At 50.3% G+C, this 16,774-nt stretch overlaps 1 protein-coding gene across 4 annotated transcripts in view; it reads right to left on the bottom strand.

Annotated features, from left to right (window-relative positions):
• ARHGAP35 (Rho GTPase activating protein 35) overlaps window positions 1-16,774 on the bottom strand; it is a 122,661-nt gene that overhangs the window by 5,835 nt on the left and 100,052 nt on the right. For all 4 annotated transcript variants that reach the window (XM_082606266.1, XM_082606264.1, XM_082606265.1 and 1 more), the window contains 3 exons: window positions 9,964-10,041; window positions 8,228-8,359; window positions 160-265 (listed from right to left, as the gene is read on the bottom strand). In XM_082606266.1, the coding sequence (XP_082462392.1) occupies window positions 160-265; window positions 8,228-8,359; window positions 9,964-10,041 (316 nt within the window). The remainder of the gene's footprint in view (window positions 1-159; window positions 266-8,227; window positions 8,360-9,963; window positions 10,042-16,774) is intronic.

Here is a 16,774-nt window from a genome sequence, read left to right as displayed (position 1 = left end):
GCCTCTCTCAGACAGAACCAGGGCAAGAACCCGAGGGGGAGGAGCCAGCACGCCAGCAGGCTGAGGACGGAGCCTTGCTCAGCCGCATTCTACAGCCAACTGGCCCCGACTGGAGGTTTTCAAAGGAGGGAAGACCAAACAGCAAGCCCTGCAACGTACTTGTTCAGGTGAGAGATGACATATTTGAAGACTTCATGGTTTTCCTTCGGGAATCTCTTGAGTACCTCCTTAAGGGCGTGTAACTTTTGCTCCCGGTCATTGATTTCTGAGGAAAGAGAAAACCAAGACAAGGCTGGTGGGCCTGGGGCTCAAAGCAGATCCTGGTCCTGGGCAGTTGGTCAAACTGGTGGGTTGGCGGCCAGGGAAGAGTACGCTGTATACTCTACCTTCTCTGAGGGAAGCCCAACCCCATCCTCTCCCTGCAAGCCGGTGCCCAAGGCTGGCACACCTGGCAGTGGCATGGGGCTAGGGGTCAGGCCTACCTCTGTGTCCCAGGCCCCTGCTGAAGGGGAGCGCTGTACGCCTGGGGCTTCCTGGCCCCCCCACCCGAGACTCCACGATCTAGAGAGAATCTACCATAAAGAACACCATTCTTTGCTCATCTGGTTGCCCCTGGAGACAGGCATCCCAATGCAGAAAGCCTGCCTGCTTCCTGACCAGACGGGTGAGCGCTGCCACCCACCCACGCCAACAGACGGTCTAGGGAGGGAGTTTGTCACAAGACCAGGGCTCTGTCCTTTTCCTGGAGTCACAGGGACCCTCCACATATCTCCCTATTGGAGGAGCTGATGGAAACAGTGGGGGAATTCTTATGTAGTTCATCAAAGGGACTACATACCCCCCTCCCCTACTACCACCCAGAGTTTGCCCATCATGGAATCCTAATGTACTGAGAGAGGGAAAATAAGCTAACCCAAATGAAATGCTTAATCCAGGCCAGGCCTGGTTCAGCGAGTCCGCACAATCCTACGAGGCTGGGGCTGTTATCACCCCACTTCAAGGATAAGGAATCTGAGGCCCAGAGAGGTTGTAGAAATCAGCCTCTTGGTGTGGGAACCAAACCCTCTCCAGATGGCTTCAGAGTCTGAGTGAGGACCACTGTGCTCCCTGGGGCCCTGGCTCCCCATTCCTGAGTAGACCTGGCCTGCCTTGTCTGGGAGAGCCGCCCTGGGCTACTGAGACAAAAATGGTCCAGAGACCACTTGGAACCCGTTGGTCGAGAGATCTCTCTGAGCATGGAAAGATATCCCTGTGGCCACTTGTTGGAACTGAAGGCTGTCTCTAGGACTCCAGGGCTCATACAAATCACAGGAGGATCCCATGAAGAGATGGCAGCTCTCCCACAGCTGATGGCTGTGGGGTGGGCGGACAGGGGGTTCATTAAGAAATATGATGGTTCCTAACTGGTCTGGGGACATGGGCTCCTTTAGGATAGAGGAAAGCTCTGGACCCTCTCCCACAAATAAACTGTGTACAGCCCTGTCTACGATCCCTGGAGCTTCACAGACTCCCCAAACCCATGTATTCTTTAGGAAGCCTGTGGCCTCCTAGTTAAGAACTTCTGTAGGAGGTGACGTTCCTAGAGGGTCACCACAGTCTGGGAGCCTCAAGCTAGACTCAAAAGGACAGATGGAACATAAAGGGCTGGTGGGGAGGTGTGGGGAGGTACAGGGAGGAAGGGTTGTGTGGTGATCTAGATCTTGTCTCTGAGACCAACCAGCTGTGTGATCTCGCGGAAGTGACACATCTCAGCGGCTGTCTCCCTGCCCATAAAAGAGGCTCATGACAGTGCCTCCTTTACTTGGCAACACCACACCATGAAATGAAGAGCTCACAGCCAGACACACAACAAGCACCTGGGAGCAAGTCTAAGTTTCAGGGAAGCAGTGGAAGAGGCAGGCATGGAGCTACTGAGAGTGTCCGCGGGCAGGCTAATAAGCATGAAACTGCTGAATGTTTTGACTTGAGAGCGTGGCTTGATAAAAACAGTGTTTTGGTAACATTTGTCTGTTAGAAGATGACTACAAACCCCCCACAGGAACTAATTATGTGGTGCCATTATCAGTTTCATTTCTCTGCACCCAAGACTTATTTTAAGGGTTCAATTTCAAGGGCACACTTTCTGTCTGGCCTTGAGTTTCAAAATCCTTTACTGTTACGTTTGAATAAAAAGTTTACTTAAAAGAAGGAAACTGCTCAGGGTGGGGGCAGGAGTGGAGGGATGAACAACTGTCCTGGAAAACACGAGAAACACGTGCATGCTGAGTCTCACTTAAAATAGCTGTGCCCTTCCAGACGGGGCTGGGCACAGGCCTCTTCTAGGCACCTGTACGACAAGAACACAGCTGTGTACGAACGGCAGCACCTTCACATAAGAGCCCAGCCTCACCCGTCCTCCTGGCTGGATGCAGGAAATGGGGCTGCTAATGGCACTGCCTGCCCGGGACGTCCCCTCTCCTTCCTATCTGCTGAGCAACAAGGACGGCTGCTCCTTCTCTCTCTTCCGGGCGGTGGGCCGGGGGGATTACAGAACCTGCTCGGACAGTGATTCAAGGGCCACCCTCAGGCACGCCAGCCTCTCTCCCCCTCCCGGTGTAGCACACCAGCAAGGTGCCTAACAGGGCCCTAGCCGGCCAAGCTCCCTGGGCTTCGTCTCCCTCTCCCCCTCCCCCGCTAGCTGCTAGCTGCTCGGGGCAGGTGCTTGTGGGCGCCGGGCGCATCAGAAGACTGGCAGGAGGAGGGGAGGACGGCGAAGGGAAACACCGGAAGCCTCCCAGTGCAAAGCCATGAAAAACAAGGTCCACCTCGCGCACAGCCTTCTGACCTGACCTGTCCTTCTGTCTTGATTTCCCTCCAGCAAGCAAACCACCACCGGTGCTGAGGGACCCACTCAAACTGGTAGTCGTGACACCAGTGACGTTTTACCTCCGCAGAGCGCAGCGATGTCGGCGGGGCAATTTCACAGTTGCTGCTTGTGCAGCCCTCCCACCACCGGACGGAAGGTGGGGCTGGTTTATCCCACAGGCTGGCTGAGAAAACCCACTCAAGAGGCGACACCAAGGACACAAGGCTGGTGAGGGGAAGGAGGGGTGGGCACCAAGCTCTGTCTCCAAGTCCAGCACTCCTGCTCTGGATCACCTGCCTGCCACCACGCTCAGAGCTCTCACCAGCTTCAATAATCCTCTTTGAGAGGGGTGAGGGGCTCTATAGGGCTTAGGCTTCCTCAGCTAAAAAACCATACTTTTTTTTTTTTTTTTTTGCGGTAGGCGGGCCTCTCACTGTTGTGGCCTCTCCCGCCGCGGAGCACAGGCTCTGGACGCGCAGGCTCAGCGGCCATGGCTCACGGGCCCAGCCACTCCGCGGCATGTGGGATCTTCCCGGACTGGGGCACGAACCCGCGTCCCCCGCATCGGCAGGTGGACCCCCAACCACTGCGCCACCAGGGAAGCCCCAAAATCCATACTTTTAAAACCATGTGTCTGTCAACTGAGACATCAATACAGGTTCAGGAGAGGCATCTGAGGTCAGCTGAATCAAGACGAAGTCTGGGGACTTCCCTGGTGGTCCAGTGGGTAGGGCTCCGTGCTCCCAATACAGGGGGCCTGGGTTTGATCCCTGGTCGGGAAACTAGATCCTGCACGCCACAACTAAGAAGTCCACCTGCTGCAACTAAGAGATCCTGCAGGCCACAACGAAGATCCCGCGTGCTGCAGCACGAAGGCCTGGCACAGCCAAAATAACTAACTAGATAGACAGACAGATAGATAATTAAAAAAAAAAAAAAAAAAAAAAAAGACGAAGTCTGGATACAGACCAGGGAACTTGGAACTGAGGTCCCAAGAACTTTGGAGCAAGAGGAGAGGACAGGACTTCCCTGGTGGCTCAGTGGTTAAGAATCCACCTGCCAATGCAGGGAACACGGGTTTGAGCTCTGATCCAGGAAGATCCCACACGCTGCGGAGCAACTAAGCCTGTGTGCTACAACTAGTGGGCCTGCGCTCTAGAGCCTGCGAGACACAACTGCTGAAGACCGTGCGGCTAGAGCCCGGGCTCCCAAACAAGAGAAGCCACTGCTATGAGAAGCCCACGCACTGCAACGAAGAGTAGCCCCGCTCGCTGCAACTAGAGAAAAGCCCATGTGCAGCAACGAAGACCCAACACAGCCAAAAATAAATAAATTAATTAATTTAAAAAAAAAAAAAAAAAAAGAGGAGAGGATAGCCAGAGGCCACTGGGGACCTCAGAGGATAGCTTGCTACACCCCTCACAGTATACAGATAAACCAAGGCCCAAAGGAGTTAAGAATGCTGGCCCAAGGCCACACAAATTGGTGTCAGGGGCCCTAATCTCAAACACTGCTCTTGCCCTGGCTGTGTCACTCTGCTGCCATCTCTGGTACCCAGGCTGTCAACCAGGCTCCAGGCTTGGATCTGCTACCGCTCAGCTCAGTGCCTAGAGGAAAACCCCTGATGGATTTTGACCACCTTGCACACCTGCACCACCAAAAAAGGAAAACACCGGCTCAGGTCACAATCGCTCAGTGATGCATGCAGGCACACATGGCACGCAATTGCCACCTGTCCTTCTGGTGGGAAATGACTCCAAGGCTGAACTCTCACTCTGTTGGGCCCAGAATGGAAGTTTCAGGGTGTCCTTCTCCTGGAGGTACGACCTTGCAGCAACCTGTCCAATGTCTCCTACCCACCAGATGAAGGCAGGGACTGCACACTTGTCTGTCTGCTGCCATCTGTCCCTGTCCCACACAGGGCCTGGCACATGCTAGGAGATGAGGAACACCCCCGTGCTCTTAAGCAGCTAACTGGACAGACAAGAGGAAGCAGGATCCCAGAATTAGCAACATCACAAGGCAGCATGTGAACAAGCGCCCGGTGAGCAGCAAGACTGGTCTGGTCCGCCTAGTGACCTTGCCAGTCAGTCATTTATTAATCTCTAGCCCTAAGCTGTCTCGTCTGTAGATGGAAAGGGTGAGACAATAAGCCAGCATCCTGAACCATCTGGGGTCATATATCCCTTTGACAATCTTTTTTTTTTGGGGGGGGGATGGGTGGGTGGGCCACACTGTGTGGCTTGTGGAATCTTATTTCCCTGACCAGGGATGGAACCTGGGCCCTTGGCAGTGAAAGTGTGGAGTCCTAACCACTGGACTGCCAGGGAACTCCCATCCCTTTGACAATCTGATGACAGACCATGGTCTTCTCCGTAGACTTAAATGCGCGCACACACAAGCAGTTTATGGGGGCTAACGAGGCTCTGAGGCCAAAGGTCCTTAGGCTCAGAGCCTCTGGACCAAGATGGAGGCAGCTCTAGGGCCTTTTCTGGCACAAAAGACATAGGACAGGGTGTGTGGGGACTGCTGGACCAGAGGGATTCTGGATAGGTGGTGGTGGGGTTTTGGGGGGGCCGTGAGAGGGGAAGAAGATGCGGGGCAAGAATAAATGATACTGTTTCTTGAAGGCTGGGGTGAAACGTGAGGACGAGACAGAACGGGGAATTCAAGCCCCCTTTAGCTGCCTCCTGAAATCCTGGTCCTCTCTGAAGCCAAGCTCAGGTGCCATCTCTTCCACGAGGCCTTCTACCTTCCTCTCTCCTTACTGCGTTTCTGCACTTCCAGCTCAGGTTGCTTCACGCTGTCTGGCAGAGAACTTAAACGAGCACCGGGGAGGGCAGGAACGTCTCAGCACCCAAGGCCACGCCCAGCTTGCCACGCCCTAGCAGTACGGGCTGCGCCTGCTGCTATTCATTTCTCAATCTCCCACGTATCACCTTGAACGTGGTAGGAAAATAACTGGTGAGTAATCACAAAAATCTCAATTTGTAGGCACAATTTCAGCAATGTTCAATATTGTGAAATTCTGGAGCTTACAAAACAATTTGATAGTGACCTTGATATTTGTTGTGATGCTATCGGAAACCATTTCCAAGCCCTTAACACACACAGACACAACAGCTCTTAGGTATTACATGGAAAGAGCTGGTCAAGTCGACGTTGCCATGGAAACCCAGCCAGGCTGAGAATAGCTACTTTTGGGCATGAGAATCTTTGTTCCATCATGTCCCTTAACACTAACTTTGGCACTGCCTGGTTGGTGTTTCTGGCTCAGTTAAGCTCTGACACACACAGCCCCACTCTTCACTCAACTGCTAAGGCCGTGAGAGGTGCCATGTCAGTGAGATACACTTCTCTCTACCAGGTTCAAGACAACGGAGCCCCAGCTGACTAGCTTGGGGCACAGGAAACACACAATGGGAAGAGGAAGCGGAAAATCTCCACCCTTTTCCAGGCTGCAGTAGCAGCAAGCAGCTCCCTTCCTCAGCAGGGGCAGGCGGCGGAAGCTGCTGTAGGAAGGCAGCTGATTCCCTATCAATAACACCTTCCTCTCCTGCCCCCTATGACCCTCCCCAAACAAAAAGACGCTATGTCAGCAATTCCCGCAGAAACAATGGGATTCTTTCTGCGGGGTGCCAGGACTCTACAAGCCTCTAGATGGCGCCAAGTGAAGATAAACACTGTCAGGAAATCTCTGGGCTTCCAGCAAGCTGGGTACCAGCCCACACCTTCTCTTCCTAACTTCTGCCCAGAGACAAGCTTAGCTTAGATGGAAAGAAAGCTGGCTCTGGATGGAGATTTCCCATGTGTTTCTCATCTGAGCCAGCCTGGAACCTGCTAGAGAAGTGACTGCCGGGAGGACCTCTATCTTTGGAGGGTAGGACCAGAGCAGAAGCTGGCACCTGTCCCCACCCCCTAACTCATCTGGAGAAACCCAGACTCCTGTTCTGAGAAGGTAGATGGGAAAGAAGGCCAGGGAACCCTATGACAGTCCTAGAAGCTGCCAGTGCTTCCCCGTGGGCTTGGATAAGATTGGGGATGCGAACAATTTCAATCAGCTAAGATGGTGTGTGTAAAATATGGTGGGGAAGGCGGCACCTAGACTGTGGAAACAAACATCACAGGAAAGGCAGACCACAGAACAGTGACTCTGGGGCTCTGTAGCACTGACAGAAGTCAGGTTCTGACAAGGACACCCCTCCACAGCTGGGCTCCTGTCAGCGCCTCTATCTCCCGAAGCCACTAAGAGTCCATGACCCACATCTTCAAGTCCTGCAAATTTGTGACAGCCCCCCGATTTTTGCCCACACCATCAGCTTTGTGAGTAAATCGTGTTTGCCTAAAACTCCCTCTTTTGAGTTGGGCAGTGGCAAGATAAGACTAATGTGCTGGGGTCCCAGGAACACAGCTCCCTTTCCACTTCCCCACCCCCTTGGTCGCCGGCAAAGACACTCCCTTCTGTAGCTGCACAGCAGCGGCTGCTTCTGGGGTCTTGGCCCACCCCACCAGAGGTACAAAGTAGAAGGCTGCCTTTGGCTAAAGAAGTTCAGAAATGTCACCCCGTGGAAAGCTTGGAGAGGCCAGGCACCCCCCAGAGCACTACATGAAGTCCAGGAAAGGCTGCCCAGTGGGAAGGTTCCCACATGGTGGACAAATGCCTCCGGAGAGAGGCAAGCCAGGGCAGAAACGGCTCTCGAGGCAGGCAGGATGGCGTGCGAGGTGACCATTAAAACCAGAGATGCTAACTTGCTGCAGCCGCAAGTGATCATCTGGTCAGGGCCCTCGGAGCTGTCCCCTTCCCTCAAGAGGACGGCTTCCTCAGAGGCGATCTGGCTCTGCACCACACGTTACTTTCCTTCTACGAGAGCTGGGAGAAGAGGGGTGAGCGAGAGGAGGGCAAGGGAAGGCACCTACCACTTAACAGGTCTGTGACATAGCCTTGCCTCCAGACCTCTCCTAATCTAATAAATACGAGGAGGGATGGTAACAGCGGCAGCTAAGGGCCAGGGAAGGTCACGCTGGCCATGCACACACTGTGGACAAGCAACGGAGCAGAGATTTGCCTCAAGTCCGACATCAAAACCAGGCTCTCAGCTCACGGAGTTCTGGGGCCACCTGCAACTTTCTTGACAGAACCCTCAGAGAAGCACCTCTGGTCAACCAAGGCATGGGCCTAATGTGTCAGCCCCTTCGGTGCCACCTTGCTAGCTCCCTTTCCTTATGTCCTTCACATCTCAGTTCCAAGAGTCAAAGTGTCAGCTCTCTGAGGGCAGGACCCATTCTTAAGGTGCTGCACCCCCCACCTCAGTTTGCCCAACACAGAGTCCGCCTGGGGCGCTGCCAGGAGCCCGCAAGCTACACACGGTCGCCACTACTCACTGTGTGCCTCCACCAGGTCAATCTGCATGTTGTATGGGACCAGGGGGTCCGGCAGTTCTGAGAAAAAGCTCTTCATGGCCCCTGCCACAGTGTTCACTGTAAAGTCCTTCTCTGCCAAATCCAGGTTGTGATCTGAAAGGAAGTTGGGAGAGTGAGGCCAGATCAATCTAAGCTGGGCAGAAGCAAGGAACACTCAGCGCTGGGGATAAGCAGAGAAATGAGGGCCCAGGGATGCTGCCCAGGGCAGGCCTGGAGCCTGGCAGGGACTCAGGATCATCACAGACTGGACAGAAGGTGGCATCCCTGGGTGCTGCTAAAAAAGAAGAAAAGAAAGTGCTGAGATTCACAGACAGAGGCTGACACCCAACCTTCCAAGGTCAGCCTTTGCGTAGAGGAGCTGCACCCCCCATTCTGTGCCATCCAACTCCCCTTGTTTGGCCTGGGTGTGCTGCTACCTTTTCCTTACACCCTCGCACTCAGGGAAAACAGGAGGAGGCTTTCCCAAAAGGCCAGCTCCCTTTGCCTGGAAGGTTACAAAAATGTTACCAATAACCGGGCTGCCATCTCCGTCCCTGCTCCTGTGGTGACCGGGCAACGAGGCTTATTTTCCCCTTGCTGGTCCCTTCCAGCTTATGATACCTTTGACCTCTGTCTCTAATTCTTCTTTACATACTTTATTGCATTTCTGATCGCAACAAATCATCTACTGATAGATATCAGCTGTTTCTAGTTGGGGGTTGTATGTAACCCATGTTACAGATTCTGGCATATAATCAAGTGTATACCCAAGGGTGGCTTTACCCTCACTTTGACCTCATGCTTCCTATCCTGCAAGACTAACGCACATTTTCCTTCTCTCCTGGGTCACCTTTTCCCGCTGCCAGCCAGCAGAGACTGACTGTGGAGTTACGCAGCGCTATGGGCCCCTGGGTGCTGGGGTGGGGTGCCTGCTCCCAGCGCACCATGGTTAGCTGCTTGCTCCTGCAGGCCTGCACAGGCTGCCTGGCTTGGTCTCCTGAGGCCCAGTCACATGCTAAGTTGGACCCTACTTTGATCCCCAGCTTACTTTCCTCTTTGGTCAGTGACATCTGTGAATTTTTACTGCTTTGGCTCATTTGCTTCTGGCATTGGTGGGTGTTCAGTTCTAAGAGTTACAGTTTGGCTGTTGGGTTAGGGTGAAATAGATTTGGCCATCTGGCTCTAGGCCTCCAGACCTGATCTAGCCTTAGGAGACCGAAGTCCCTGCCAAGAGCCAGTCTAACTCATGAGAGTTCAGTTTTGGGAGTCTGGGGCCCAAGGCTCAGCTCATCACAAAAGGCTCCCTTGCTTTGTTTCTCTCCTGCAGGGACTCTGTGAGGAGGGTACTCCTGTGGCCCTGGCAAAAGAGGACTGTCATCTCAACCCAACCTTTACATCACGTGCCTGAGATTAACCCCTGCACAGCCCAGTCCAAGGGAAGCAAGGCCCTTTCCTGGTGAGCGAGGCGGTGCCAGAGCGGGCTGGAACAGTGCCTGGATGGTGGGGTGCGGGAGCAGCCCGGCTGAAGCACGTTTGGCGGGGATGACACTTCTGTTTGCTGACAGGGGCCAAAACACTTTCTCCTTCTCAGTCACCCAGCCAGCACCTCTTGGCTTTGGGGCTGCGTGGCAGGAGCACCCCTGAGGGGCTCCACGGGCAGTTCGGCTGTTGCGTCTGCCCTGACTGGCCTCCGGTGCTCAGCTGGGCTGCGGCCTTACCTTGATCAAACTGTCTTTGCAGACTCTCCATCTCTGACTTGTTCCCGCTGACCCGGTAGATGCCTTCAGTGCTCAATCCTGAGAAGAAACAAGCAGGTGTCTTAGGAGCAGGAAGTGGAGAGCAGAGAATGAGGAGGACTGCACTTGAGGAGAGAAGGGGCGAGTCCATGAGGCACCCACTGGGAGAGAGGAAGGAACAGGGCTGAAGCACTCCTGACTTACCTAGAGGCCTCAACCCACTTTTGCCCATTTTCTTTTTCACTTAAAAATGTAAAAGCATTTGTTTTTTGTAAAAATTAAAATGATACAGAAGCACATCAGACAAAGATATCTTTTGTCCACATTTTGATGTATACTCTGGAATTTTAGGTTTTTTTTTTAACAAAATGGAGAGAATACTGTTTTAACCCACCCATTTCATTTACAAAGTATGTTGTGAACCTAAATCATTAAATGTTTTTTTACAACATGATTTTAAAGACATCAAAATATACAGTAATTTAAAAACAACCTACTGTTAATCATTTAGGTTTTTCCAAGTTTTCACTGTTAGGAATAACCCACAATTATGTTTTTTGATAGCTAGTTAAGTTTAAAAGATTCTTGGCAGTGTGTATTTCTTACTCTGTGAATTTCCTATTCATGTTCTTGTTCATTTTCCTATAGGAGTGGTTCTTCTCATTTTGTACTTGAATATTAAAGAACTGACTATGTTAATGTTATATATATTTACATTTTTCTCCCTTTTGTTATCTGTTTTCTAATTTTGTGTACTGAATTTTTTGGAAGTACATAATTCAAAAATTTTAGGTTTTCAAGACCCATCAATTTCTTTATGATGTCTTCATTTGTTTTTATGGTTAGAGAGGATTTTCCTGTTCCTAGATCAGATATTCTCTATTTCTTCTATTTCTTCCTTCTTGTTCTTTTACAACTTTTTTTTTTACGTTTAACTCTGCGATTCTTTTGGAACGTACTTGGTGTACCGTGTTAGGTAAGGAAAAAAGCAATGCTAAAATTCAATTAAATAATAACATGGGAGGATATAAAGTACCAAGTGAGAGAATGACTCCCTCCACCCTTCACTCCCCACCCCTTGGCACAGGAAGTACTGTGCAGCTTGCAGTGGACTCCAAGCACTGTCTCTCAACTTGGTTCTCCTTCTCTCCAGGAAGGAAAGTCCACTGTTGCGCCCCTAAGACCATGGGTCTAAAGGACAATGACGTCACTGTGAAAACCAAGATGGGATCTCATGGCCAAACCAACCCTGGTTCCCTTCTGAAGATCATGGTTCTGAGCAACTCTGACCAGCTGAAGGGGCACTGAGGAAGCACCCTGGAGCCACTACTGAACACCAGAAGGCAGTGCGGACAGTGGAGAGAGGACTAGGCCCTGAGGTCCATTAGGAGGCTCTTGAGAGCCAAGTGTCTCAACGTCAGTTATCACCGTAATTGATGCCTCTGGAGAGGCACCCATCAGGCGAGATAAAAGCAGTCAGCCTGGTTCTGGAGCCCCAGATTGGTGGCAGGTGAACTGTGAAGAACATAAAAGCAGAAGTCGTCAATTCCCTAGCCTAAAAGCTGTTAACTGCACATGGGCCCTTTCACCCCAGAGAAAAGGGGGTTAACAGACCAGCCTCAAGGACACTCTGCTGTGCAATGCCTGGCTCCAAAGGAGCCGCGCCATCACTGTACTCGGCATAAGGAGTGCAGACACTATCCAAACTTGAGGCCCTGGACACACCCCAGCCCAGTGGTGACCCTTCCCACTGCCCTCCCTGTTGGAGTTAATATTTCCTGCATAGTCACCATGTTGTGCGCTGGGCTACATGCTTTTCCACATCCACCACTCATTTATTAGATGAATGATGATGCCATCGAATCTTCAACCCCTTATGGTGGGGCTACTGGATGGAGAGAGAATACAGATGAGAAAAGGGAGATTCAGAAAGGTGAAGTCCTCACCCTAGACTGCATAGCTGGTAAGAGGCAGAGTGGTCTAAGTCCAGGGCCTCTGCTACTCTTCTGCCTCCACAGTGTTCCAGAAGATGCCTGACATTCATCCACCATCAGGCTGGGGTCCAGACCACAGTCTCCCCCCGACCGATCCCCTCAAAGAAACAACACATTTGAGTGAAACCCACTGGCCCTCAGTATTCTGGGTAGCCAATTTTGAGATGGTCCATCCCCTCTATTGCTGTCAACCTCCAGAAGTTAGAGGTCAGGGTGGCCCCTGTTCACCATCCCTAGTTAGTAATTTTACAATGGTCTCTTTCCTCAGTAACTTTTCTAAACTATTCTCAGACATATTTAAACTTTCTACCTATTTCACATCTCGGCTAACACGTCACATGCTTACACATGAAATCACCCACGTTTTGACAAGCCCTGGGTATGTGTCAACAGATTCAATCTTCACCCCCTAGGTTTAAAAAAATCACTACACTTTTCTCTTTACCTGAATATCAGCCCTCTCTAATACAAAGAAGACAATGATACAAACAGCAGGAGCTTAAAAAGTCCTCGATGAAGTAGCAATGTCCACAGATCCTGAGCCCCGGTGTGGAGAGGCACTCTCTGAACTGGAGAAGATCCTGACAGCTTCAGGCCATTCATCATCTTCTGGCAACCCTGACCTTCAGCACGGACAGAGGAGCCCTCTGCATTGTCTCCTAATGACCACCTGCCCCGGTATCACAAGGCAGAAAACCAACTGCAAATTAGCTATCGGGAAATTACCAGAGGTGTGGGCCTGCTAAAACCTCACTAGATGGATGATCACAAAAATGGAAGCATTTGAAAGCGCAAGGCCAGCTCCACAGCATCAATTAATCATCAACTTAGTATTTCCTGTAATCTGGACACGTGTTTATATTACAAAATCCCACTTTAAAATAGCAATTCTGCCACTGCTCTACACAACATGGCATAATTTAGGAAAGGTATCATCTGCTTGGCCAGTACAATTTTTCACAACTATTAATTAGACATCAATTAAATAAAAACAAAAATCTTAGAGCAGACTGCAAACTGCAGGCTGCTCGTGAAACAGAGAGCTAGCAACACAGGTGAGAACTGGGATGCCTGGCAGAGCAAGGGCAGCTTGCCAAGGAGCCCAGGACCAGATCAGGGAAAGGGCTGGGGGCCTGGAGCAGGCCCCTAGGCAGAGACGCTGGATTCCAAGGGGTGTGCATCCTGGGACCCGCAGACCCACACAGAAACACTCAGGGGCTGACTCGGGCTCACACCTGCCAGCAGAAAGCAGTACCCCCTAGCCACAAGATGTGTTCCATGGTTAGAGGTCCCACTGAGAAAGCTTCAATCTTAAAACTATGAGGCATCTCTACATACCAGAAATCTCCAAAGACCCATTACCATAGCAGAATCTCGGCAATAGGTCTTTTTTTTTTTTTACAGAGCCCTGCTGATTTCTTTGGGAATCTTTTAATCTTTGGGAATAGAACAAAAGAAACAAGTTAACATGTGGGAATAGAACAAGAGACAGTTCAGAATAGCCAAGGCTGCTATCTTCAAAAATCTAAACAATTTCTATGTAGAACAGTCTTGTTCCAATGGCTCTAGAGAACAGAGCTATGACTAGAATGGGAATGACAGGAAGGCAAATATTCTCTCAATATATAAAATAATAATAGCTACAGCTGTCACTCATTATAAAGGCCAGAGCTTTTGAACTCCCTTCTCACTGCATAGCCATCTGTCTGGGATGCTGTTTAAAAAGATTAATACCTGGTCTAAGAAGACAGCTAATAACACCAGTAATAAACCATTTATTGAATGCTATGTGTGAGGCACATAATGGTAAGTCCTTACCGTGCATTTTTACATCAGTTCTCACAATAGCTCCTTCAGAGAGATTATTACTAATCTCATTTTACAGATGGGAATGCCGAGGCTGAGAGGTAAAGTAACATGCACGAGGTCAGAGAGCTAGTGAATTGCAATCTGAACCCCATCTGCTTCCAGAGCCTGTGTTCTTCTACTACTGCGTTTTAAATCACCAGTTTTCAAACCTGAGCGTGCAGCAGAATCACCTGGAGGGCTGGTTATAATATAGGTTACAGGGCTGCAATTGTAGGGTTTCTGATTCTGTTGGTTGGGAGTGGGCCCCAAAATTCTGCATTTCCAACACATTCCCAGGTGATGCTGATGCGGCTGGTCCAGGAACCATACTGTGAGAACCGCCATCACTCTAGAAGATGGTCCAGGCCTCTAAGGTCCCTGTGACTCTTAAGATCTATGATCCAATAAAACTGGGGGGCAATACATAAGGAAAAATAAATACCAGATACTTCAGGAAAAAAGCATCTCCAAAAAGTATTAAAACTGGTACTTTTTATTTGTTAGCAAGCCTCAACACATTATTTAAACCACGGCCATGTGTGATTTTTCAAAAGGACATTAAAAAAGAGAAAAGCAAAGAGGCCTTATTTTTTCTTTCAATAAATATTTACTGGGCTTCCCTGGTGGCTCAGTGGTTAAGAATCCACCTGCCAATGCAGGGGACACGGGTTCGAGCCCTGGTCTGGGAAGATCCCACATGCTGCAGAGCAACTAAGCCCGTGTGCCACAACTACTGAAGCCCGCGTGCCTAGAGCCCGTGCTCCGCAACAAGAGAAGCCACCGCAATGAGAAGCCCGCGCACCGCAACAAAGAGTAGCCCCAGCTCGCTGCAACTAGAGAAAGCCCGTGCGCAGCAACAAAGACCTAATGCAGCCAAAAATAAAAATAAATACAATACAATAAAATAAATAAATTAAAAAAAATTTTACTGAGCACCCAACATGGCAGGTAAGATCCTTCACAGAGCTTTCAGCTGTGGTCTTCCTCAAAACTATTTTGGTGACAGAAGGCTAGGTGACCCAGCAATGCCAGCCACGAGGCGTTCCCTATGGGCTAAGAACTGGCATATTTTACCCTTGACTTCCCCATCACAGCGGCCGAGAGATGCCTGTGGCACTTGCCACACCAGGGGCCCCAGGAGAATGGACAGGTGACCTGTAGGAGCTTGGAAACCGAGAGGAGAACCACCTTCTGCTCTGGTACATGTCTGATTTCCTGAAACGTCCAAAGAAGTTTTTACTCCTGGATCCCAAGCACCACTTCTCGGCACTGGCATTCTTGGCCTGAAGTCTTTCCGTAGCCTGCCCCGGCCAGGCCTCGCCCCTGCTCGGTCACACCAGGACTCAGTTCCTCCTAAGTTTCCTTTCTAGCAACACATCAATACTTCCTCCGAGACACACTCGGACATGTTTATTTTTCCCTTTTTCCACATTTAGATACAAACTCAGCACTTTAGTCCTTAAAAATGGTTGTAGTTGGGGCTGCCAGTGCGGTAAAACGCCCCACATCAGACAGGCTTTAACTACGAAACTACTCTTGTCAACTTTTAAGGAAACGCATCTAAGAGACCATTCTCCTTTTCTTTCCTGCATCCCAGAGGTAAGTCTCAGGCAGGCTAAGTTTCAAGGCCAGAGGGGTGCTGAGAATTCTGGGAGAAAAGGAAACCCCGTCGAGCATAAAGTCCAAATTGTCTTGAAGGGGGCCGACCTCTCTGGGTCAAATGCCAACAGTGTCACTGCAGTCCATCTCCTCCTGAGGGTCACACTGCAGCACCGCCGCCAGGACGGAAGGTGAAAGGGCTAGGGTGTGGCTGAGCATTTAGCGTGGAGTCACAAGCCACTTACTGGCTGTAAGATCCTGGGCAATCGCGCTTCCTTTCCTTTTCTGCACAACACAGAACAGTCCCCACCGTACACCCTGGTGGGGTGCACTGAACAAGGTCTTAGCACAGGGCTAAGGGAGCGGCTATTATCCTAATGATCTAAGTGGAAAGCAAGCTGGCAAGTGGAGGAGCACCTGAATTTTGCTGTCAGGGAGATCCGGGTTCGGGTCCTGACTCTTAACTTCTGCACATCTGACTACAGTGGATTAACCCCCACCTTCTTAGACTACTGCAAGGAACAAATGAGATAACCTACGTAAAGCCCACAACATAATGCCTTCCCCCTGCCCTTTCTTTACATTTTAACAAGCTTCAACAGCAGCGCCTCCCTGTAGGCATGGCCTGCTCTGAGGGCTCGGCCAAAACAGGCCAGTTGGCAGAAAAATATTAAACACACACACAGGCTTTGACACCAAAGTAACCTCAGTTTTGATCCTGGCTCTGTCTTACAGCTGCTGGGTGACTGAGGACAAATCACTCCACCTCTCAAAGCCTTGGTTCCTCAACAAATACAGGGTTGTTTATTAATGACTATTGAGATGTTGTGAATGCTGAGATTACACATACGAAAGCAAGTAATACAAATGGCTGGTACGCTGAAATAATAATGATAATAATAAAACAATAATAATAACAGTTAACTCTTGCTGAGGGCTTACCATGTGCCAGGTACTTTCCTAAGCTCTGCACTAGAATTATCATAGTGAATCCACCCAATAATTCCTTGAGGTAAATATTATTATTTTTATTCCCATTTTACAGAGAGTAAATAGAGGCTCAGAGAGGCTAAGCCCAAGGCCACAGAGCTGTGTGTACATGGTGGGGGGAGCAGGCTCTGAACTGGCTCACTTGAGTCTCTGTCTTGGATGACTGTGCACTTATTTTATTTTTTCACATCTTTATTGGAGTATAATTGCTTTACAATGGTGTGTTCTTTTCTACTGTACAACAAAGTGAATCAGCTATATGCATACATATATCCCCATATCCCCTCCCTCTTGAGCCTCCCTCCCGCCTTGACTGTGCATTTAAACATCACGCTACTCCCTCCAATGTTAATTCCCTGTTC

The sequence above is a fragment of the Mesoplodon mirus genome (genome assembly GCF_964341445.2).
Source record: "Mesoplodon mirus genome assembly, chromosome: 19".
NCBI classification, from domain to species: Eukaryota; Metazoa; Chordata; class Mammalia; order Artiodactyla; family Ziphiidae; genus Mesoplodon; species Mesoplodon mirus.
Note: the sequence above shows the minus strand (reverse complement) of the source record. Positions and strands in the feature narration are given on the sequence as shown.